This window comes from Agelaius phoeniceus, chromosome 11, assembly GCF_051311805.1.
Source record: "Agelaius phoeniceus isolate bAgePho1 chromosome 11, bAgePho1.hap1, whole genome shotgun sequence".
Classification (NCBI taxonomy): Eukaryota; Metazoa; Chordata; class Aves; order Passeriformes; family Icteridae; genus Agelaius; species Agelaius phoeniceus.
In genome coordinates this window covers 23,071,552-23,097,105 of record NC_135275.1, presented here as the reverse complement: position 1 = coordinate 23,097,105, position 25,554 = coordinate 23,071,552, and the positions used below count along the sequence as shown (strand labels likewise).

Below are 25,554 nucleotides of genomic sequence, written 5' to 3'. Positions count from 1 at the left end.
TCTTTTTTTTTTCCTCTGGTTGCTGACTGGTACAAGGCCCCTACTGCAGCATTCCAGCCAGGTGACAGGTGTTCATCTATCTCACATGGGACTGCACAGTGCACGAGGTGTCTGTGCCTTCTTCAGCAGGGCACGGGTTAGATTTGTCTGCAGTTGACTCCTTAACCTGTAACAGGAGCCTCAACAATCTCCTCTGGCAGGTTGCGGAGGAAGAGATCTTGAGGTTGCACCTTGGCCCAGAGCTCTAGAAGAGGTGTAAAGCATGTCCTTCAACTCAGCAGTATCCCTCTTGAAATAAAACATAAGGTGTTTTCCTGTTCAAGAGTATGTTGGGGTTTTGATTGCTTTTTAAAATAAGCTTCCAAGACAGTTGCTAGCAGAGCTACTTTGCTTTTTTTGGTTTTATTATTATTCAGAAAACTTTATTATTCTTCAGACTCTTACTTGAGATGTGTTTCTGACAGGGGCAGGGAGGAAGTATTTTTAGCAGGCTCAGTGGCTCTGCTTGCAGTGCGTTCATGCCTTGCTTGTTCAGGGTTGCAGTTGCTTTTTCAAACACGCGTTTGGGGCTCCTGCCAAGACACCCAGGGCACTACAGCGTCGTGTTACAAGGTCCTGCTTTGTGCAGGCAGAGCTCAGCCCGGCAGGGCTGGCTCTGGGCTCTGCCAGCACAGTGCTGTGGTACAGTGTGTTTGGCCAGTGGAGGGGTGCTGGGGTTCACACTGCGTGCTGCCCTCGCCGCACACTCAGCATGGAGAACTCGCTGCCTGCCTCTGCAACTGTATGTCCTGGGGCTTTCTCCTTTCTTGGATGTCAGCTATACTGGGGTTGTGGATGTGGCTGGTTTGCTGGGCAGAGCCCTGAGTCACCTTTGAACAGCCTGGCTCTGCATGTCTGTTTGCTGTTGCTGATGCTGCTGGAGTTTGCTTTTAAAAAACCAGTCAGCAAGGTGCTGTGTGTTGTGACACCAAGGGAATGAAATCAAGTGTCTCCTGTCCATCCTCTCATCTGAGTGATTTAGGTTTTTTCTGCTGTTTTTCTGCTCCACAGCAAGCAAGGTTTGTGGCCCATCTCGTGCTCAACATTAAAATAAGGAAACCCACTTGCACTGCTGAGATGCTGCTTTTGTTTTAAATGCTTGATCTCTTCTGGATGTGGCAGTACAAATTGCTCATTGGGACATTCTCCATGAATGCAAAGAATCTGGAGTTTGAATGATTTAGTGATAAGAAAAGTTTTGTAATGCCAGAAGTCCGTTTCAGGAGTATGGTTAATTCTTTTCCAGTTACAGTGATTTCTTCCAGGTAGCTTTGAGGTCAGGCTTCCTCATGGGAATCCTCTGCAAAGTCTTCTGGAATTTGTCCCAAACAGCACAGAATGCGGGAAATTTGTCACAAAGTGTTATGTAGAGATTCAGTGAACAAGAGGGAATATGAACAGCAGAAGAAACATGGCAGAGATAAGTTTTAGTAGTGTTTAAGACTTCTTTAGCATATAAAGGCTGTATTTTATCAGGGCAGTAAGACAATTCTAGGAACTCCCTGTTTTTCAGGAGAGAAACGTGCTGGTCTTTGAAAGTCTACCTGGGTATTTCAATGGAAGTATTTTGGTCGACTAAAATGGGGTGTTTAATGGAGAAGACAGTGGTGAACTCCCCAGGAGCTCCCTCCCCTTGGTGCAGAGGAAATCCAGTCCCTGCTGGGATTGCTGCCGTCATCTGTGCTGGTTGAGCTCTGTGATTTCCCCCTCCTGTCGCCTGTGCGTTGGCTCTGCTGGGTGTGGGTCTCTGTGGCAGTGCTCGATGGGCCCTGTCCCGGGCTGCAGCAGGGGTGGGCTGCGGGTGTCCCTGCGGAGCCGGGGCAGTGCCATGCAGCCGGGCTGCTCCGTGGCCATGGGATGGGCAAAATAACACTCTGTCTTCAGCCTGAGCGTGCTCCTTCCCAGAGGACAGAGCTGCATTGTTGGGACAACGAAATGTGAAAATACTAAAAGCATTCAAACTATTTTCTTTTTATTTGGGAGCCTTTTGTGGAGCTCTACAAAGCAGCCAGCCCAGTGTGTAGAGCCACTGGCAGAATTCAAAGGTGAGCTGGGAGTAGAAGGAAAAGCATAAGCCTTTTGGATTTTTTGCTGCTTTCAATTAAGGGTTCTTATATTTTTATAGGGGACATTATCAGGGTCAGGCTAAGAGGCCTGGATACATGTTGACTGATCTGTTTAAAAGGAAAAAACATTTTTAGTCAATCTGGTTTCAGGTGGTTTATGGTATGTACTCTATTTCAATGACTAATACTTTGGTTTTAAAAATTCAGCTTTCTTGTGTTGTTATCTTAGCTACAAGTATCTGGGACTTCAATACCTCTCCAACAAAGCCAGAAAGGATCAGATTTTCTGCTCTTCATATTCCAGCAGTTGAAGGAAATACGGGTTAAAGGGAAGAAGGTTTCACTTTTATGCTGAGAGGAGAGCTGTCAAATTCAATGTATCCAAGCCAACTTAGTGAGCATGAGGCCTCAGGTATATTATTGAATTAACAAACAAGCCTGTGTCAGCTAAACTGCAGTAACCCATCACATCCCGTGTTTGCTGCACACTTTGGGCTTATTGCAAAGTAGAAGCAAAACCTCGGATCCTGCCTTGCACATGTGGTGACCAGGACAACTCACGTTTGCAGGTACAGTGATGGGCACACAGCCCGCTCCACGTGTCAGTGGAGGCTTGTTAGTTAGGTTATGAACTAAAGTCACTGATTGGCAGAACTCCACTCCAAGACAGTTGCTGAAGAGTGAGAAGATGTTTTTTGTGGGTTTGAACTTTGGTTGGTTTTTTGTGATTTTTTTTTTTCAACTACTTTAATAAAGTGAAAATGTGAAAAGGTGAAGTTTGGTAGCTCAAAAAGCTTTACATGCTGACCAGAAGTAATCAATTTGATATAGAGATGTGCAGCAAAACTAAAAACTGGCAAATTAAATTCTGTTTGAAGAAAATTCAAGCAATTTCAACCACAGCTGTGTACCTTCCCAAGTTGTCATTGGAGAAAACAGAGCATTAAGACTAAAAGAAATGTGGGCTTTGGAGAGTGTGTGTGTATTGCGTGTCAGTTAGACTTAGATATTAAACACTGTGGTAATGTTCATGCCAGCAATATGGAGAAATGACAAACCAAGTCTTCTTGAAAATGTTCCATGTCATCACTCTGCAGTTTTTAGGTTGCTTTATTGATAAACTTAATCCTTTATGCAGACTGGGCATTTTGCCCTGATGGTGGTTTCTGCTGAACTGGAGCCATGTTGGATAGTGTGCTAAGAGTCTTTATTTTTAATCTTCTGTATCATGAAGGAGGAAGATCATGTTTTAAATGCAGATTTCTAACAGATTAACCGATTCATTGCCTATTAGAAAAACAACACTATGGTCTATGGGCAAAACAAGCATGGCTTTAAAGCCCATGCTGCAGGTCTCAGGTCTGCTGAAGTTAACTTTGTTTTCCCCTTGCTTTCCCTTGTGGCTGGAAGCAGATCCCAGTGATCATGAAGCAGCAGCCATTGAGAAGCCCTCATCAGCTAGTGCCAGACTGAGGTGTAGGCAATTATTTTGGACTTGTCAGTTTTTCCTGTACCTGGAGAAATGGAAAGGAAAGGAGACAGGACCAGAATTTAGTGCAGTTTTGCATGTCCTTTGGATGTAATTCTTTAAAGCTCCATTCTGTGTTTGAAAGTGGAGCTTAACCAGTACTAACAGATTAAAGTGAGGCTTTGGATCATCACATGAGTAGCCAGAAGAGACAAACTGTTTAGTCTCCCCTAGAGAGAGGCTGTTATAAATACTGAGAAATCCATTTCTAACTAGACATCATTTAACCATGTATACAGATCTGGTCTAGTAGCAATCTGGCTGGCAGCAGCTGGATTTCCTTCATTATTACTGTGGGTGAGTCAACTTGATGCTGCAGTGATCACAAGAATGCCCTTGGAAAATGTCCTTGGTGTTGATACCTCCTGAGGGGGAACCTGCCCATCCATGCAGCCATTCCCTCTCCAGCATGGTCCCTGGGGACATCTGCTGAGTGATTGCTGCTCTGGCTGTGGGCCGCCCTTGTTGGTACCCCAGTCCTGAGCTGCATGGTCTCAGCCTGCCATGCTCTTTCCTTCAGACTCACCGTGGTGGTTTTGTGCTGAACTGATTATGAAAAGTCCCATCAGTATGGCTGCACTTTACATCAGTGCTATGGGATGCGAGAATTATGAATTAACCTTTCTCTCTCATTTCTCCCCCTCCCCACTCCAAGTGCTAATGGAAACATTTGGAGTACTTCTGGAAACAGGTGTGGAGAAAGGGAAGGCTATTTTTCTTCTGGTGATTAAAACTGGGGCAAGAATCTGTGACTAGTAAAAAGAAAGCAAGTTCGTGTACAGAGCATCCTCTGAGGGAAATCTGCAAAAGACAAATATAGTTAAAACTGGCTTTATTCCAATGGGTGTGTACAGAGGAGGGGAACTCCAGCTCTGTGCAGTGACTTTGAAGTCTAGGATCTTAAATTAGAATATAAATGTTAAATAATGCATTAGCTTAAAGTGCTTCTGGCCCAAATGGTACCTCATATGATTAGGCTATTGCAGCATTTGTAATCACACACGGGTTCATAATTTCTATATGCCAGCAAAATGTTCAGGTGGCTTCAGCCCCTGTCCTGGGCAGTAAGCATGGGAACAGTCTGGTGGGTTTCAGTTTGGGGATTAGTATGGATCAAGACCAGGGATCTGTGATTGGGGTCTTGCAACTGTGCAGGAATTTACTAATCACCACAGAATTAAGCAGGAAGCCTTATGCAAGAGGCCTCACATCACTGAGGTTACTGATCCAGGAGTGCCATTGGGATATTAAGTCTTCACTGCCTCTACAACGTTCTAGTCAATAAAGGCAACTTGGAACTTGAATTTTCTGCTAATTTCTTACTCTCTCACTTAATGTTCTGCATTACTTAATATTTGGCAGCATTCAGACTTTTCCTCAGAAATGGATTTAGCCCCTGCTGTATTTTTTTCCAAAACCTTTTGGTTTTAAGGGGTCCTGCAAAGAGTTCTCATCTTGTTACAGGGGTCATATAAGCATCTAATCTCCGTAAGTTTTTAACCTCTTTCAAAGCTCATTTGCTCCCACCCCTGCAATTAGTCGTCTTTGTAGTTTTACTGAGTAACTTCAGGAAATAAATACTCTAGAATGTAAGAAAGCTACAAGCAGCCCCTGGCTACATCCCTGTACTGAGAACACTTGTAGCAGGGTGTTTAGTGCCCCATCCCTTCCCTGTCCTTCTCAGTGCTGGCTCAAATTAGGAGACTTGGTTCTTGGCTGAGGCACTTGGAATGTCTATCTTCCCCCACATAGCTGAGGCTTGATGCCGTCATCTGGCTCCAGCTGCAATGGCCACTGTCTCCTGCTGTGTCAGGCTGTCACAGAAGGGAGGTGAGGAGTTCCTGCAGCAATGAGACCTGCACAGACTTGCTGCAGGATTGCAGCATGCCAGAGCTGTTTGAGTTTTGTTTGCATGGAAGAGTGCCTGTTGGTGCTCTTTATATGATGTTTTTATTTCTTTGTGGGTATAGATGTCTCCTTTTTATGGCATGGGACACCAGTGCTCTGTTGCCATACAGAGTCACATACAGAGAAAAGCATGCATTCCTTTTGGAGGACTGAGACAGAGTCCTCTTATTGGTGGTGAAATTCAGCCGGGTAGGTTGGGTTTGGTTTTATTGCTCTGTAGCAATAAAACTTTTGAAGGCTCTCTAATTATATTAAGACTAATTAGCATATTTTCATGGATGTGTTTATTGCTTTATGTGGTAAAATGATCTATCTGAATAGTAGTAAAATTCATGTGAATCAGACTGGGTTGTACCTAACATCAGCTGCTTCCTAAATAAGTCTAATGGCATTCTTTCTGCACAAGAAATTTCACCATCCTTCCCTCTCACCCCTGTTAAGTCAGATCTGCTGCTGTTAATGGAAAAAATGTCTTGGGCATCTGGAGGTTTCTCAGTATAAATACTGCTTTCTGAGAGGGAAATCTGCCGTATGAATTTGAAACAGCTCCTTGAAAAAGAGACTTTCTTCTTTTTTCTCTAAATTTCTTGCTGTTGTGTTAGATTGTGATTCCAAATCCAATGTGTGCTCTGAACTTGTGCAAGAATAGAAATTATTCCGTTTCTGCATTTAGCCTGGACAGTGGCTTTTTAGTAGACATTTCTCACTAGACTCTTGCAGTAGAGTGGATGCCTCTTAGCCTGGTTCTTGCTCCCCGTCGCTCTGCGGCACAGAGTCAGACGCTCTCCGCAGTGTTGTGCAGTGTGGTCAGTGGGTTTGTGATGATACCCTGCTGCAGGCCCTGCACGAGTGCGTGATCACAGAGATGGGGCAGATGTGGGCTGGGATCCTCATTTGGTACAGGTCAGTGACTAATACCTATGTTTCTGTTTAAGAGACTTTTTTACAGCTTGAATGTGTTTGTTAGTGCACTCAATAGTCAGAGAATATCAATATCTAATACTCCCATAGGTTGATACATTTTTAGAGTTCCTTTTACCATTTAACCCTGAAAATAGCCACAGAGAAATAGTGATGCAAATGTTAGTTGAATTAAATTTCCTGTAGTTTCTGGAGTTTGCAGTCATTTTCATGTCAGTATGTTGCAGTTTGCAATCCATGATATTATGATCGGTTGCGGTAGTTTCATTTTCATTTGCGTTCTTTCCACATCTTGGCCTTGGTTACTGCAGTGCTGCTTCCTGGGCTCTTCCCAAGGCGTGGAGCCGCTGACAGGTGCGGCTCTGAGGGAGCCGGTGCCGTGGCAGAGCACGGCAGAGCAGGGTGGGAGCGGTGGTGCTGGCAGCGGTGCTGGTACCCTGCAGCCCCCCACTGCAGGGCCCAGGTACACCGGGCACCTGTCAGCCATGGGGGGATGGAGGCTGCAGGTGACCCAGTCGCAGAATTGCACCACAGACTCTTCTGAGAGCCACCTTCCTCTTGCCTTTTCCCTCATCCCTTGTCCTTCGTGTCCTGTTCTCTGATGTCACAGAAATGACCACAGAAATGCTTTTAGGGCTGTATCGTTTAACATCTCCACCCCAACATGGCTTGTCTCCTTCATGAATCAGATGTTACCTCTCCTGCCCTGTGGACTGTTTTCATTCTCAGTTCCTGTTTGTTCTAAATGGCCTGTACAATGCCCTTGCCGTTTCATCATAATGCTTTTTCAGAAATGCCACCTGACATACCAATATAATTTGAGACAATTGTATTTTCAGCTATTCTTCCTCTAATTTTGGTTCTTACGAAACACATTTTTGGCTTTTAATTCCTCTTCTCTTTTTTCCTAATGAAAACTGAATTTTGCAGATAGGAATATTTTCTTCCACATTGCCTGTGATCTGAGTCAGTCAGGAGTTTCTCCTCTGTTACATTCCTGAAATTTGTATTTTAGGAATTAACATTTCGGTGCAGAATTTCTTCACATTACCTGTGCATTACTGCAAGTGAAGAAAGTTATTGGAAAAAACCACAAACCTACCAAACCCTAGCACTGTGATGTCTGTCAGAGTCTCAAATAGTCATTGCCTCAAAGGTTCAGACATAAATTAAAATGGGAAAGTTCAGTCCTTGTATTGATACTGGTGGCAGACATGCTGCAGTATTCATGCAGTGGGGAGCTCCTAAAAGGCCACTCCATTCCTGTCAGATTGGGTGGTTCCTGGTATTTCAGCCTCAGGAGCACCTTGCATACTCTAAATATAATGGTTCTGAAGATCCCAAACTTAGATTATGTATGGCTTGTCTTCGCATCATCTTGTCTCTGTCCTGGGTGAGTGATAATATTTGCTACAAACAGAATATCAGTGAGACAAAGAAGAGCAAGGGGAGAAATAGCCATGCGGGTGAGGGTGGCTTTTTACAAATGTGTCTGAAGGAGTGGGGCTGGGTGGCATAAGGTGCTGTGAGTCAGAGCTGTCAAACAGGGTAATGAGCCTTTGCTTTACCTCTTTGAAATATGATAGTAAAACACATTTTCTTTGACAAAGAAATTGAGGGTAGGGGATAAGAAGTGCTGAGGTTTCTTCATGCCCCAGGGTCGGCTGTGGTAACAGTGCTGTGCTGGCGCTGTTGTGTACTAGAGTCCTTCTGTGACAAAATCAGAGCCTCAGCCTTCCACGAGATCACGCTAATATTCGGAAAATTTTGTTTAGTGAATATTAAATAGCATTTCAGTACTGCTATAATTAGCGCTTATAGTTTATAGGTGGATTTATGTCCTGCTGTGCATTTTTGAATCTCCAGTGTCAATTCTGCTTGGCCTTTGCTCCCAGGTCTGTTACGTTGTGTTGCTGAGGAGCAACTGTGTCACTTAGACTCTGTTGATCTGCTCTTGATTTGACTGTCTGTTATCCTGAACTATTTTTCTGGCTTAAATTATAGTTTTAAAAATAGTGTCAGGCATTGCACAGTGCCTGGGAAGGCCTGTAGCTTTAAATGCCGTGTGCTGGTCCTGCTCCCAGCCCGGAGCAGAGCTCCCCACCGAGGAGCAGCGAGCGCTCAGCCCGGCACTCAGCCATGCTCGTCCGGCAGCAGCGCTCGGGCGGCGCAGCCGGCGCTCGGTCCGGCCGATGGCCGCGGCACTGCCCGGGCAGCGCCCAGCGCCGCGGCTGCCCATGGCTGCACGGTGATGTTTATGTGGTGCTGCTGTACCTGCGTGTGCTGTGAAAGGGACTTCTGCGAGCCCACAAAGGTGAGGAGGGTGTCGGGGAACAGTTGTAGCTGTCATGTTTGGCTGTTTTATTTAAGTCTCCAGTAGAACTTGACCTCATTTTGTGCATCAGCCTTGGAAGCACTCCATTTTTCCTCTGGGCACTGCTGTTGAATTTCAGTGGTTGTTTTTTTTAATGTAGTTTTTCTTTGCTTTTGAAGCTGGGAAGTGCAAAAAGGCTCCTGTCTGAGTGAGTGTTGCAATCCATAAACAAGATCAAATGTGGTGCTGCTTTTTGGGATTTTCTGTTTTTGTTGTTTGGGGGTTTCGTTTGTATGATACAGTGAGTGATGAAAGAAATGGGAGATGCAGATGCAGAAGATGCAGATGCAGCCCAGTGTCAGAGAGAAGTATTTGCATTGGTAGCTTTTTTAATGTGACCTCTTGTTTTGCTGTTTTTAGCTGTGCAAAATGTATTTTCAGGAAGTAGTAAACAAACTGCAGAACTGTATTCTTTTCCAGATTAAAAAAGAGTAACTGTGCTGCCTCCCATAGACCCAGTGACCTTCAGAAATGATTAAGTATTTTTCTTCTGTTTCATTGAGCTGTGTAGCTCAGCATTGCCCTTTTTCAGTCTGCATTAACAGTAAACTGTATCTTCCCTCCTCCCCCATTTATTAAATACCAAAGAGAGACAGTAAGGTCTTTGATGCTCTGATCTGCAACACAAAATAGAAGCTATTTCTCTCTGAATTATTGCAGTTAGCTCTCCCATGCTCTGTGGTCCAGTGTTTGAGGAAAAAAGAAACCTGGAATCCAAACTGGCTTTTGCCATAGCTGATGGTTTACCTGGGGTCTGTTACAGTCTGCAGAAGACATGGTTGAAAGGTTGAATAGTATTCCTGTTGTGTTTGAAACACATATGTCTAATATATTTATTTCATTAACTTCGATTTTCCCAAAAGAAAATAATACCTTCTATATGTGTACTTGGTCTCACTGCATTCATAATTCTTCATAATAAAAGTGACACACAGGTGGCTCTCAGGAAAAATGCCTGTTGTTGAGTTGCAGAGGTACAGACTGCGGTGGTACGGGGCAGCAGGAAAGCCCGGGGGGTTACAGATGTTTCACATCATAGGTTGAATGATATGCGTGCTTTGCATCTTGTCACACCTAACTCGAGGCTGCTGCATCACCTCCTGAGAGCTGAAGAGAGGAATAGTGAGCACAGGATACCATGGTCTGTGCTCTCTAGGCCAGGTCAGGGTAGTCTGAACAGCTTTCTACCGTGTGTTGAGGAGATGCTGCACTGAGGGCTATCTCTAAATGGAGTTCTCAATGAGGATTCTTAGCTTTTGCAGGAATACTGAAAGCAGCACAGTGATTTCAGTATTTACCTAATTCAGTGTTCCCTGTGGATTTCTGGACAAGTGCCCTGTTGCCTGGCCCTGACAGGTGCTCGCCATCCCTTGAATGCGTCTTCCTCTCTGGTGTCTCGTTGCTTGCTGTTCTCTTCCAGGTTTCCAAAGGCATCTGTGCCACACATCAGCGGCCCTGAGGAGGGCATGTTCATGGGCTGAAGGGACTGCCCTTGCTCACAGTGTCTTGTCCTTTACAAGCTGTGTTTGCCACTTGGAGCGATCTTAGAGATTTAGTTGGTTCTAATGCAGGAACACCTGCAGCACTTGGAGTAAACAAGCTGATTTGAGCAAAGCAGGAGTCTGAAGCAGCTGTACTGCACGTTTGTGACAAGTGTGATTTTATCTGGTACTATGTGTACGTTGTACTACAAAGGCTTTAAATAAGGAAATATGTCAAGAAATGCTCTATGGCAATGGCAAAGCGGTGTATTCACAGGAAGCATGAATCTTGTTGCTTTGAATTACTTAATATTGTATGAACTGTTGATTGGATAAACTTCAGGGAGGAGTTTTGGTTATGATCACACTATGTGTTGTACCTGCAAAAAATACTACAGTTAAAAATAAAGAAATGAAGGAAGTGTAGAAGTATAGCTGCTGGAGCCCTTCAGATTAAACACTCGGAGGGGATGTGCATGTTAAACCTCAACAGAGACACATCCCCTGAAAAAGGGAGAATCTTTGCTCTTGCACACGGCTGTTCTGTGCAGAAGGATCATGCAGAGGCATTTGTCCTTCCAGACTTCGACCCAGTTTGCTCCAATGCTTTGCAAGTCAAAGTTAACTTGCGACCATAAAATTAAGCTGTGTTCTTTACAAATTAATATATAACATGCAATAATAATCTCTGTTCATCAGATAGCAGCTTGAAGCACAAAAGTCTAGGAAGTATTAACAAAAATTTTGTCTCTCAGGTAATGAGATGTGACTCAAACACTGAGGAAAATAGGATGAGATTTTAAAAAAATTAGAACCAAACAAAAAAATTAGAACCAAACAAAAAAACCACACATCATTTTACATAGTCACTTTCTTATAAAAGCTGGTATAAACTTGTTTCTTAATCCACCCTCTTCTGCTGATTCCTGTACTTAACTTTTGCTCAGCTTTACCTCATTTCCTATCCTTATTTTTGTAACTTCTAGCCTGATTGGCACTCCCCACTAGAAATCAGGAGCTGCTAAAATAAACAACCGTGGTTGTTATTTTGGCTGTATCTTTTGCTGTGTCATCCCTTATCACCTCCTACAAGTTCTCGTGTATAATTCACGAGAACTATAAGAACTATAGTTCTTTCCTATTTTTCTGACCAGATTGTTGTATCTGTTCCCTTGGACTTCCCTCACCCTCAGTGTTGCCTTGTTTATTCAGTCAACACCGATGATTTTCTGCTTGACTAGTCTAGCTTTAGGGAAACCATTACTGAATTGGGCCATCAAGCCTTACTTTTTTTGCTCAAAAATATCTTTTTCTCGGGATTTCAGAAATTTGAGGTCAAGAAGGTGATGTCTTTGGCAGCAATGTTGTTTAAAAGGAATTAAAGGGGCTGTAGACAGCCTCTTAAGGGAGACTTTACACTGGATTGTGTCAATCCCTTCTGTCTCTGGGATGTCAATAAGTACTTGTAGGCCAAGCTGGTGCCTAGTCCCACATGTTCCAGTCCTGCTTGAGGGAACAGCTTGTGCAGTGCTCCTTCCCTCAGCCCACCATACTGGGCTGGTAGGCGTCAGGGATGCATGTGCCTGAGGGGCAGTTGGGAAAGATGGAGGTCAGCTTTGTCGCTTCAGCTACCTCTTAACCAGTTAGTAAGTGAAACATTTGCTTCCCGAGAGGCAGGGAGCCCTGGGCAGGGGGAGTCAAGCAGGGGGAACATGTGGAGCCCCCTGAACCCCCCTGCGCTGACAGCATGGTGCTGTGGGGGAAGCATCTGTGACCAGCAATTGCCTTCACTGACAAGGCTTCGCTGGAGCTCCCCTGTGGAACAAGTAGTGTTGGTTGTGACAGAAGCTGCCTCTGGGACAGCGAGTATGATGCCGTGTGGCAGCAGCATCTTTCATCGTTGCTCCCAACACCAGGAAGGGCTGCAGCTGAATATGGGTCTGCTGCTGACAACTCTGAGGAAAAGACAGCTGGCTGCTTTACAGCTAAACTATTTTTGGCACTTGATGTGACACATGAAGTCACGTCTCCATTTCATACTGAATTAGGTACAAGGCCATGGGCAAGTCGCCCTGCAGCTGGCTTTACCAAATCCCAAGTGAGGGTTTGTTAATGTACCTCAGGCCATTGCTTGAGGGATGCTGCTCTTGGCACCAGTGCCAAGTGAAGCAGTCCCAGGTCACCTTTTCCTCCAGTGGTGTTTCTGCTGTCTTGGGCCTGATGGTGAACCACATTTGGGAAAGTAGTAAGAACATCCCCAAGCCACCTTATCACTTGGTTCCCAGTGAACTCACAGATTGGCTCTAGAGGGAGCTGCTGTCCTGTCTGTCCCCAGGCTGTGCCAGTACAGGGTTGGGCAGGGAGCTGCTTGGCTTCAACACCCCTAAAGAAAGGGAATGCCCAAATGCATGCAGTATATGCAGCATATGTGAAATGTTTCCCCTTTGTGGTTGCCCACAAGCCCTTCTGTCCGGGGCAGGGACCTGCCCTCTCCCCTCTCTCCAAAGCAGGCCTGTGGGGCTCTGTGCTGGCAGATGCACCATTAGTGCATTCCTGTTGCAGCAATCATCACTCGTGACTGTTTAACTATTGTGAGTAAGGTGTGAAGCCATTTCCTCTTGGTGTCACAGTGTTGGTTTCCTGCTCAAGCTGTTGACTGAGGCAGGCAAAGGCATTGTACTGGAATTTTTTATTGAATATTTTTCAGAGTAATTTTTCATTTTTTGTTTTCTCTGTTTTGTTTTTTTTTTTTTTAACCCATAACCATGGTGATCTTCCCATAATTTTGAGGGTTAATTGCTCATAGGCAAAGGCTGTATAACTTTCAGAAATCCCCATTTTATAATCTAAACAATGAGGTGTGCTGTGAAAAACACACAGCAAGACTTCTTGAGCTGTCCATCTGTTTGTGTGCTTTCCTTAGCCAGGTTTAATTTGGATTTGGATTTAGGGGCATGCTAGAGACACCTCAGTACAGTTGCTGTCAAAGATGACCATAGGTTTTTGTGGGTGAGTAGCTGGAGCCTGTTAAAAAGCAAAGCCTGCTGCAGCTTCTGAAGATTAAATCAGTCAATACAGTTTTTCAGAATAACTGCAGTGTGTCACAAGGAATCACACTGGACATGTTTTCTGCTTTTCCTTTTTCTTTTTCTTGACAGTAAATCCAAGGCAGCTGTTTTGTAGAGCGGGAGCATATATGCACCCTGAGCACTTGCTGAAGGAAGGTGGATTTGTAAATGAATCCACATGTGAGTGAGCAGTTGTTTCTAGGGATGGTCCAGTGCAGCAGTACTTACATCTTCTGTCTGTATTTACCTGAGAGATGAATGAACAGAAATATTCTCCCTTACGTATGCTGTTGCGCAGGATTTGGAATCACAGAAATATGCAACTAGAAGTAAATAGTGACCCATAGAGTTGCTGGTATCAGATGTGTGGCAATGTGCAACAGACAGATAGATCCACAAATGCCGGATGTGAAAGTAGTATCTGGGAGATACTCAAAAGCTTTCTGGACATGGTCCTGGGCAACTACTGGCTCTTGGTGGCCCTGCCTGAGGGGGAGGTTGGACCAGGTCTCCAGAGGTCCCTTCCAACCCCAACTGATCTGTGATTCAGTAACAACCTTTAAAAAGCAAAGCATTAGAAAAACAGACTCTCAATTCTCGATCAGGTGTAGGTCATAAAGAGCTTATTGCATCACCCAAGTGGGTGAGGCAGGGGAGTTTGTGACACTTTTTGTTTCCTTTGAGACCTGTGCTAAGTTGTGCCATGTACAATGACACAGAGGAACAGGACACTGACTGCTCATGAGACAGTGGGGCTGGTCCCATGTTAACCCATGTGTTTCAAGAATCATGTGCTGCAGGTGGCATGCAGGGAGGTGACTTATGACTGTTGATGGCACTTAATCTAATGTGTTAAGGGTACCTCATAGTAATTTGTGATGTTTAAGTATCTCTTCATTGTACCTGCTGGGGATTCTGTGTGTGTTTATTCAAATGTGCACTTAGGTAACGAAGATCCAATGAAATGGGGCCTGGGGGGCTTTTACTCTGCAGATGTGGTTGAGCACAAAGAATGGTGGGGGTTTTTCTCCCCTGTGATTTTTATTTCCTCTGAGGCGTTGATTAGAGATCTTGCTTACTAACAAACCAACTCCCTTGTAACTGTCATCAGAGATTTTGAGTCTCTGCTCCTGAGCCTGCCTGAGGCTGGTGACCATCTGTCCACCTAGTGTGGAGGGGTTGGCCAAGTCTCTATGCCCATCCCTGCACCTGCCATGTGCTAATGATGCTGTTGAGTGGTGTTTCCAAACAGGAAGTCTAAAACCTATGACTTTCTATGAGTCTCATAGACTTTCTGTCTCTTTCTTATGACTGTATTGCCTTTAGCACAGTGGGAAAAGGAAGCCAAACAAGTTCTGAATGTTTTCATGGCTAGTTTTAGCTGCCAGTCAGGTGTGCAGTCACTGGGAAGTTGATTAACCCAGGCACGTCAGGTGCTGTTATCTTCTTTCTGGGGCTGTGCAGTCTCACTCTGAGCTCCCCTGTCTCACTTTGCCCTCCATGTGTTTATTTTAAGTAGCATGACAATTTTCAGTCACACTTGTGAAGCTCCAGGCTTCCCAAGGGGAGGGAGGAGGAAGCAGGAGTTGCCCCCTCGCAGCAGGCTTGCTCTGAAAGCTGCTGTTTGCTTAGGCCAGCTGCCATGAGTGTTTTAAAGCAACAATCCATCTTCTTGGTGAATGACTGGTATATGCTTTTACTGAGGAGTTTTAGGAGGGTGAAATACCTTTAAAAGAACTGCTGTATTTAATCTTCAGCAGCACCAAAAGGCAGAATCATGAGGTGCTTTCTGGGTTATGTGCTGCAGAATAGAGACATTGGAAAGCTTGTACAGGAGGGAAAGCCTGAGAGCATTAATAGTTGAGAATTTGGTAAGATCTTGAGAGAGAGAAAGCATAAGGCCCTCACATGATTTCACCTGCTTTGTGGCATAATTCCAAAGCAGTTCTCAGTGTGCCTCCTGGTGGGAGGGCACACAGCTCCCCTTAACTGGACTGTCAAATATAATGGAAAATTGTATTGCAAGAAATATTGACTATTGAATTCTAACCCCTGTTCTTATACAAACATTGATCATTATAGTATTTAATTTACCAACATCTTTTCAGGACAGATTGACCATCATCTCAAATTAAATAATATGTCATCAGCATTTCCCAGGGACCCAGTTTGTGTTAAGTCTTCCCTTTACAAAGCCTTGTCGATATGGACAAAGGATTTAAATTATCTCAGTTCTGTTCCAGAACTGCACTTATTCAGCCTTTTCCTCTTGAATTGGAAAGAACCCTTTTTGTTATTTCCGAATAATATCCAGACATCTGGTAATTATAAAGCAATTATCCCAACTTGGTTTATTCTATTACTGCTGTTCTAGTTCATTTTCTACCAAGTTGTAAGGAGACAACCTGGGCAGATTTGCTGAAGTCAACTGACTTTAAAAGGGGAAGAGAAAGTTTCTACCAAATTTTTCTCTCACAAAACTTGTGTCATGAGAGGAAGAGTGTACTACTGGTGTAATTTATGGTAATTACCCATACACACACACTAGTTATACCAAACCTGGAGTAAATTAAGCTGATAGAAACTCTTCACTGCAAAGTAGTGTTGAAGCCCCAGTAGTTCTATGACACTGATCTGTGCAGATTTCAGCTCAGAGCCTCTGGGCTGCAGAAAAACTGGTGATGAGCAGTTTGTTTGGTTCTGAGACACGGGGTCAGTCCCATGCTCACTCACCCTTACTACTGCCCAGAAAAAAATCAATTATGAAAAGAAAAAGAAAAAAAAGTTACATTAAATTAAAATGTGGAAGTTTTGCATCAAAACTGTGGATCTTTCTGGTTTTCATCGTCTGTCATTAAATACTAAAATGTCCTTGGTCTGGAGGAGGTAGAGATTGTTAAGAATGGATTGAGAAAGCCCTTGGTTCATAGGCATTTAACAGTAATATGATTGTCTTGGTGTGCTGCACAGATGCTCTGTGCTGCTCTTGGGGTGGCGGCTGGTTGGCAGAGCTGCTCTCTGGGTGAGGCACAGACCAGCTGTGCCATGGGTGCTGGGTGATGCTCCCAGGCCAGGCATGCCCTGCACAGGCAAGGTCTTTGTGTTTGTCTAGGCCATGGGGAGAAGTCTGATCACTGACAGCCCTGGAAAAATCTTAATGAAATTACAAATTCCAAGAAGAGTTATCTTTACAAATGTGTATTACTTGCAAATGCATGTCCCTACATCTCATAGACAGCATGTTTGCTGTGCAGTACTGATATCATGCATAGTGTTGGTCCCACTGATTAATATTAATTCTTAGCACCAATTTTCCATTGAGCTCTCCAGAGCTCCAGGGTTTCTACAACTCAATCTTCTTAAGAAAGCAGTTGATATTGCAGGAGTCACAACAGACCAAGAAATTATATTGTATGGTTTCCAGCAGCTGAGCTCCTCTAGAAAATGAATCAATTGCTTCCCCAGGTGTCTGGTTTTCCTCTTGAGGGGGCAACAGAGAACCTTAGGGTTATGGAAAGGAGCCCGGGTAACCACCGGTGCCGGCCAGTGTTGCAGCCTGCGGGGTTTTTGGCATTAAATACGGAATGATGAACCGTGAGAGAGGTTACAGTTAAGTGTAACAGCATTTTTGTTTTGTAAAGCGCATATTCCCAATCACGGACATGGTTCTGCGACTGGGCAGTAGCGGTGGGTCGGCTGGCAGCTGTTCCAGTGGAACGACCCGGGGAGCGGAGCGTGCGGGCAGCAATCGCGGCTGCTCACCAGCTCCTCACCGGGACAGGGGCCGCGGGATCCAAACGCGCGTTCGTTTTAAAACTGAGGGATGGAGATTCCCTGCGGCTCGCGGTGGCTGCCGCTCGCGGCTCCCCGGCCCGGCGAGGCCTCCCTGCCGCGAGGGGGCGGGCGGGGCCGGGCGGGGCCGCGCCGCGGCGGGCGCGCAGCCATGCACGGGCGGCGGGCGGCCGGCGGGAGCCATGCACGGGGAGCGGGCGCTGCTGCCCCGCCGGGACAAGGTACGCGGGGGTCCCGCGGGACGGGCGTTGCTCCGCCGGAGGACCCAGCGGGGGCGGGCCGGCATGGGGGCACGGTCGGCTCCAGGGAGGAATGTCCGGGTCAGGAGCCGCCGGTGCGACCGCACCTGCCCGGTCCTTCGCGGGTTCGCGGCGGGTACTTGGCGGGTTGGATTGAGCTGAAACAGCCTATAACTTTTTTTTTTTTTTTTTCTCCATACGTGGGGCTTGTCTTTTGAAACTCACTTTTTCCCTCCCACTCGGAGACACCTGCTCGCAGGGTTTGCCGCGGCAAGGCGTGCATTCGGGTGCCTCTCAGGCTCCATTTTTCTGACCGTAGTAGATCGGTTGTAGGTTTCACTGCTGCTGCTGTTCAGACAGATGAAGCACTAGGAATGACTCGGGTGTGCTGTACTGTACAGTTAAACCCTGTGACTTCTGCTCTCAATTACCTTCTTGGTCTCTTCACTCTCTAGCTAGTTGAGCCCTGCCCTTGTACTGATACCTTGGAGTGCTTGGTCTGCCAAACTGGGGTGCCTTGTTGCACGTTTGTGCTTGAATTTTCAATTATTTGAGATAATTAAGTGGAGTCAAGTATGAGAGGTTTTGCTTTTTTTAAACTTTTGCTGGATCTCTTTAAAATATATGAAGCTCTCCTGATTGATACTGTCCCCTGGCCAGCTGAAAAAAGATACAATTTTTCAGAATTAGTTGGCATAAAGAAGGAAAGCTTTTCCGTTGGTGAAGCTGCTGATTAGCACTCATGTTTCTCTCTCTCTCTGTGCTTAGATTGAGCGATTGGAAGTCAGCAGCTTGGCACAGACCTCCAGTGCCGTGGCCTCCAGCACTGATGGCAGCATCAATGCAGACTCTGTTGATGGGACCCCAGATCCGCAGCGGACAAAAGTGGCCATCACACACCTGCAGCAGAAGATACTGAAGCTGACAGAGCAGATCAAAATTGAGCAAACAGCCCGTGATGACAACGTGGCAGAGTACCTGAAATTGGCCAACAATGCAGACAAGCAGCAGAGTGCCCGCATTAAGCAAGTGTTTGAGAAGAAAAATCAAAAGTCAGCCCAGACCATCTTGCAGCTGCAGAAGAAATTGGAACATTACCATCGAAAGCTGCGAGAGATTGAACAGAATGGGATCCCTCGGCAGCCAAAGGATGTCTTCAGGGATATGCATCAGGGTTTGAAAGATGTTGGAGCAAAAGTCACTGGCTTCAGTGAGGGAGTGGTTGACAGTGTAAAAGGTGGACTTTCCAGTTTCTCCCAGGCCACACATTCAGCAGCAGGAGCTGTGGTTTCCAAACCCCGGGAGATTGCCTCCCTCATAAGGAACAAGTTTGGGAGTGCAGACAATATTGCTAATCTGAAAGACTCCTTAGAAGAAGGCCAGGAAGATGGGACAGGTGGCAAGGCTCTAGGTGTTATTCAGAACTTTCAGTCAAGCCCAAAATATGGCAGTGAAGAGGATTGTTCCAGTGCCACATCAGGCTCAGTGGGAGCCAACAGTACAACAGGGGGCCCTGTGGGAGCTTCCAGCTCCAAAACAAACACTCTGGATATGCAGAGCTCAGGGTTTGATGCAATACTGCATGAGATACAAGAAATTCGAGAGACACAGGCAAGACTGGAAGAATCATTTGAGGACCTTAAGGTTCGCTACCAGAGGGATTACACATTGATAATGCAGACCCTGCAGGAGGAGCGGTACAGGTATGTGCTGTGGTACTTGGTTTGACATTCCAATGCTGTGATTGCAAAGCACCAGAGTTGTGGATGGTAGTGCTCAGCAGGCTGTTCCCAGCAGCCTGATTCAAGTGGATGGTTCTGAGGTCTTCTCAGGACTATTCCCTCCCAGTTCTGCCTTTTATAAATATTTCTATCTTGCTGCTCACCTCCCTCTCTGTACAAGAAAGAGATTGTAAGGAAAAAGGTTATTTCAAAATGTTTTCAAGATAAAAAGTGAAGCTGAAGAGGTCTTAGAAGGTGTCCCAAAGCCAGGAGTACATTGATGCAATTACTGTTATCAGACAGTGCTTTGCCCTGCAAAAAATCCTGAAAATATTTGGATCAAAGCAAATGACAGGGAACTAATGCAGACATGACTTGACCATGCCTTCTCCAACACTCAGATCCATATCTACCAGAGAAAGAAACATTCCAGCTTTCTTCAAGTTCTCTAAAAATACATGATCTTGCCCACGTGCCAAAACTAAGATATCCCTTCCCTTCTTTGCTCAGTCCACAGTGGCAGCACTCAGGGAAATGAAGTTGAATTAAATGTCAGATACTGACAGTGCTCTTGTTGTGGAGATTATAGGCACTGGAAGCAGGTGACCTATGTTTCCATCAGTCTTCCCCTCACTGGAAGGGAATGGAAAGGTGGAGCAGTTGCTGCAGTACTGCTGATCCCTGATGAAGTCACAGGGGAGAGGTGACAGTGGCCTTCAGTAAGGCAGCCTGACTGGCTGCCCCCACCTCCCTGCTGAGGAAAGCTGCCCATGGAGAGGTGCTGAGGGAATGCTTCCCTCTCCTTGCTGGGTAGGAGAGGCTCTCTGCAGACTGCACTGTGCTGTCCTGCCAAACACCTCATGTCCCCCCACACGCATGCTGGGAGCAAGGGCTTGGCTCCAGGCTCTGAAGGGAAGAGTTACTAGCTGCCCTTCTGCAGGCACCCTGCACAGGATTCTTAAACTTTAAATAACAAATGCAAAGCACAAGCCCTCCTTCTACTGAAGGACAGTACGCTGTTGTCATGAGGTTCTTTATGGCCTTCATTGCTTTGCCAGGATGTGAAACACAACCTGAAAGGCACAGCAGAGCTGCTGGGGGTGTGTACAGGCTTGCTGAAGTGCCCTGTGCCACTTGCTGCACTGGTTTGTGCAGTGTAACATAGAGTTGCCCTACAGCTCTTTAGACGTGCTTATGCCAAAACATTAGAAAAACTCTGGAAAAGGCTAACCTGCTAGGATCTGGTAGAGACAGCAGGCTCTCAGTGTGCTTTGCAGAGCTTGGGCAAACAAAGCCAACACTGCTTTCTAATCCTGCTTTGTAATAATCAACAGTTTGACTGAAACCGGCAACCAGCACAGCAGCTTTGGTTCCTTGTGCCTCAGTGTCATCAAGTCATCCCAAAGCGATGCAGAGCTGGATCTTCTGCTCCTCAGAGAGGAGAGAGGTGCTGTTGTCTGTTGCTGTGTAGGTTGTTGTTTCACACATACAGCAGCAGCCATTCATGGTGGAACGCTAATGCAAGCACAGCATAGCTGAAGGAGTGGCCTGAAAGTACAATAGCAGACCTTGGGGACTGATGTGCGCTGTCAGCTAAGCGGGCTGCTTACTGCCCAACACCTCTGAGCAAGGTTCACATAGGTCCCATACTAGCTCACCATGAAGTCATATCTGTTATGTGCCATTAACCTTTGCAGAGCTTTACTCCCCTGAGGTCAGCCCAGACCCCAAGCACTAACCAAGGCAGCCTGGAGTGAAAAGCAGGGACAATCTGCATTTGGCTTATAAAAGCTTAAGACAGTAATTTAGACCTGTCATTTGGAATGTTGATGCAAATTAATTAAAGGTGTGACCTTTAAAGAGGACCAGTTAAACCACACTCTGTGCCCTTGTCTGTGTGGGTAACTGCATGATCAGCAAGAGCTCATGGGTTAATCACGATTAGATGACTACAGGACTGTATAAATGTAGATTCTTGTTTTTATAGCTTCTGTATTTTGAACTATCACAATGATAAAAGCCAACATCACCTTAGAAGTGGACGGTGATGTAATGTGTCCAAGGGCAGAGGGTGCTGCTGCCTTGGCAGGGAGGGGTGGTGCCTGTTCCTCCAACTGGAACCCCTCTTGCTCCTCAGCTCTCTTCAGAAAAAAGCTAAAAAAAGGGAAAAGAAGTTGTGATTTAATGCTGGCAGGCTGAGGGTTCAGATTAATCATAATTGGCTTTAAAAGTTGTAAATATCTCCTAACTCTGCTGTTTATGGGAAGCTTTTAAAAACAAACACAGAGTTGAGTTGGAGCTTAAAAAAAAGTTTTTGGAGAAGTCTTTTTCTTGTCAGGTGACACTGAGTGTTTGCATTTTACCTGGAAGCTGGAACAAAGAACATGCCATGACATTTTCTCACCTGGTCTTAATCCATTTCCTCTTTCTTTAATTGTCTACTGTTTTGTAGGTTCTGATCTTTTTTCCCATTTTTGTTTGTGCAGTTTCTGTTTATCAGCCATGGCTTGCCTCACAGGTTTTCCATGACCTCCTTCATCTCCTCCCTCCCCTCTCCCTGCTTCCAAATCTTGTCTACCATCCATGTGGCTGCTGGTTTGCTAACCCTAGTCTCAGAGGCAGGGACTCACCTGTCCAGTTTCTCCAGTTCTCCCGCCCTGGTGCAGGCCTGGCAGCACCATGGCAAGGCCAGGGTGGGCTGTGCTGCCCAGCACGTGCTGGCCCTTGAGCACTGCTCTGCTCTGCTGGGGCTGAGCCAGTGAGGAAGGAAGAGTCTGACGGTACTTGGCCATCATTGTTTTCTTCTGCACCAGGAGCAAGCGCTGTAATGGCTTGTTGCTAATCTCATTATTGGAAGGTGGCAGTTGTTTACTGGTACAAGCAGGGACTTTCTGTGCTATCGAGACTGAAATAAAGTTCCTGCTGAGTATTTTCATCTTGCTTGTCCCTTCAGGAACCTGTTTGTAAATGGCAAAACCATAAGCGCACATATTTGGAGTGTGGCCAGTCTAAGGTTTTGGGTTTCTTCCCAAGCCTGACGGCCTTGGAAAGGGCATTTAGGTCTCCCATGCTCCTGTCAGAAGAAAACCTTCAGCCTAAAGGCTAGTCACTGGTGCTTCCATTTGTCTGAGTTCTAATGTAGTCTTAATTGTCACACTTCAGTCTGTCCTCATGATGTGTTTTAAAATAGATCAAAGGAGCTAAACCTCTGAGGTCTGGGAGGGTTGGCAAGGCTGTTCTGGAGCGTGGCCAGGCAGTGGAAGCAGCGTGTTGGTGCTCACCCAGCCAGGACAGCACCAAAACAGCCCTGCGAAGCTGTCTGTCCTCCTTCTAGGGAGGCTGGGAGCTGGAAGTACACGGACGTGTGCGGGTGTCATGAGCAGCTTGTGCTCCCTGTTGGGAGCAAGCTCTGTCCTTCGTCTGTCCTGCTAGATCAAAGACTTGGAGCATACTAGAAGTAACTTCTGGTTTTAGCTGTTTACTCCACTATTTGAAGCACTGTCGTCAGTAGCATAAAGATGTATTTAGTGACAAATAAAGATTACATGAAGGTTTGTATGGCATAGCTATAAAAAGGAAAAGGTCCATCTTGAGAGACATCTGAAGACAGGTACTAAATTTCATTCACAGTCTAATGCAGACGTCTTTGTAGCATTACTTTGATCAGAGTTTCTTTACTCACCATAGCACTAAGTGCAGATCAAATGCCTTTTTTTATCACATCCCTCCCTTCCATATGCTGTGCTAGCTGTGCATTTTGCAACTATTACTTTAAAATACCTTAAAGCTTTTTTTAAAAAATGAAATGGTCATAATTGTGTTTCTGAGCCTTTTTTAGACCACTTTTGCAATTCCCACGCAGTGAGCCTCAGAAAACATGTGGAAATACAACACAGCTATTTGAAATGAAGTGTTCCCATATCCCACACTTGAGCCAAGCACCCCAGCTATTTACTGTGTCCGTAGGAACAGCTCTGATGATCTCTGTGATACTTGTGACAGGCAGCATTGGTCTGCTGCACAGAGATGTTTCTGGACCTTGTTCTTTTAAGGATAAATTTCACATTTTAAATAGTAACAAAATAGTTCTTGAGGCATTTTCCATACATGAGGTGAAGTAGGATTTGATTATTCAGGGCATTGCTATATTCACAGACAAGTTTAGTTTGTTCAGTAGACCCTGGCACTGATGAATTAGAGGCATGTATTTCATCTTAACCCTCTTGACAGGTAGCCTATCCCTTTTATTTGTGTAATACTCCCACTTAAATGCAAATCAGCTTTCAATAGGGAAACCCTGGTTCTGGGTCCCATTAGTGCTTTTTAAATTTGAACACCAGTAGAAAGCAGCTGGAAAAAATTATTTTCTAAATTGTAGATATTGGGACAAGAAGTAAAAATAAGCTGAATGGAGGATGTGTCATTTAAAAAATAAATCAGGGTAGGTTAGTGGGGGCACGGATGTGTTTTTTTTTAAATAACCCAGTTCTAGCAGTTGCCTGACACAGTGAGTTCTGAAAGTGCAGGTGATTCTTGGATGCAAACTGCAGCAGTTCTGGTGTTGAGCAGGGAGTGAAGTGTGGATTGGGAATGAACTGGTTGTTCTGCAGTCTTTAGGGCAGGAAGATTGGAGCCAACCCTTCTGCTAATCATGTTCTGTTTAAACTCTTAACTATACAGATTAGCAGGGTTTCCTTATGTTTCCTGTAGATTGAGGTAGTTTTGAAGTTATTAAAATACAATTGTTTCCTGTTAGAGAACAGGATTTAAGCTGCTTGGCAACAGCTGCTTTATGAAAAGTGTTTTTATGTGAGACGAGGTTAAAAAATACAATCATGCTATTTTCAGAAATGCTTAAGTTTCTTTTTGTGTGATAAACACACTGCTGAATTTTGTAATATTATTATAAAGTAACAAACAATATATTTGTAAGTATATTATTATAAAGTAACAAACAATATATTTCAAGTAATTGATGCTGCCTTTGGGGCTTGGAGTGGGTTTAGTTGTGATTTTTTGGTTGTTGGCAAGTTTTGTTGTCAGTTTTAAGTCGTGTGGGAACAAAGGGCAATATTAATTATCTGGGCTCCTTCTTTGTTAGCCAGTCTTCATATGGCCATTCCCTTGTCAGTCCTGGGAAACCAGTTCTCTGGTGTATCCTGGCACAATTGCAGAGCTCTTCTGGCACCTTTCTGGGCTCAGCCATGTCAGCTGGCAGTTGTCTTGGTTTCACTGCAGGTTGACCTCATGCATTTTACTGCTGCAAATTGTCATGCTGTGTCTGACTCCTTCTTAGTTTAAAGTAATATTGCATTAGGAACATAAACAAAAATTCTTTTCATACTTGTCTGTTAAAAACAAAACACTAAGACTGTTTTTAAAGGCTAGCTTTTGACTACAGATTCTAAAACACAAAAAAAAAAATCTTGAAAAAAATGAGAAGCAGGATTTGTGTCTTAGTTTCAGAACTTGCAATTAAATTCTTCATTCTAGATAAATATTTCTTGTTCATCTTGTGGGTTTTTTTTGTAGGAATTAAATTCAGTGGAGTCAAAAGAAAACCAAAATTTAAACAAGGAATTATCTCTGTGGTTATATCCTTAGAAATGTCTTGGTTATTAGCATCAAGATTCAGATGATAAGGACTGTGTGGTAAGCTTTTTCCATCTGCTACAGTGAGTAGACAGTGGAAAAGGCCCAATGGCCACCACAGCTATGCCCATACCTTTGTTACCATCAGAGCTACCATTTCAGTTAATTTATAACTCTCTTAGGGAGAAGCAAAACTTTATCTCTCCAAGTTGTTTAACTCAGTTTGTTTAAGCAACCCTCTTCCTCAGGACTGCTCCTGGTCCATTCACCAGGAGCAAACTGAAAAATAAGCCTGCAGGTTAGTGATTCATGTGTCCTTCTTACAAATAATGTGATGGTATTTGCTTGTTAAGTTGCATCATTCATGGGAGATAAAGGAAAAGCAAATCAAAGATCCATGTGACCTCATGCAGAGATCAGACAGTAACACCATGTTCTCTGAGGCATCAGTCACATGTCATTTCCGTGTAATTTTTATGCCCATTACTGTTCCAAGTGTAGATAAAAACGCTTAGGAGTTTATGGTATTATAGAAGGGAGCTGTTTGGTTTACACAGAAGTTTGGTGAATACCTCATTCTATTCTTATTCTGTCCTCGATTTCTTGCATCACTTAACAGTTACCATGCAATTGTGTTTTCTCCAGGTTAGGAACAGTATCACAGAGTTTACTTGGTAGAAAGAAGTAATTCCCAGCAAGAGGGCATTAGTGCTAGAGTGTGCTGTGTGCTGACTGAGGCAGCCATGCTGGTTTCAGTACACAAGCCATGGTGTTCATTGCTTGTTTGTCACTGGTGTCATTTTGCCATCCTCTTCTCATTAAAGC

The 25,554-nt window shown here is 44.8% G+C and overlaps 1 protein-coding gene across 9 annotated transcripts in view; it reads left to right on the top strand.

The window, feature by feature from the left end:
• Nucleotides 1-25,554, top strand: part of TMCC1 (transmembrane and coiled-coil domain family 1) — a 74,808-nt gene that overhangs the window by 42,530 nt on the left and 6,724 nt on the right. For 8 of the 9 annotated variants that reach the window (XM_077184715.1, XM_077184712.1, XM_054640121.2 and 5 more), the window contains one exon: nt 18,185-19,119. In XM_077184715.1, coding sequence (XP_077040830.1) covers nt 18,185-19,119 — 935 coding nt within the window. Of the gene's footprint in view, nt 1-8,630; nt 8,777-18,184; nt 19,120-25,554 lie in introns of those variants that run through there. The other variant, XM_077184714.1, reaches the window with a different exon arrangement.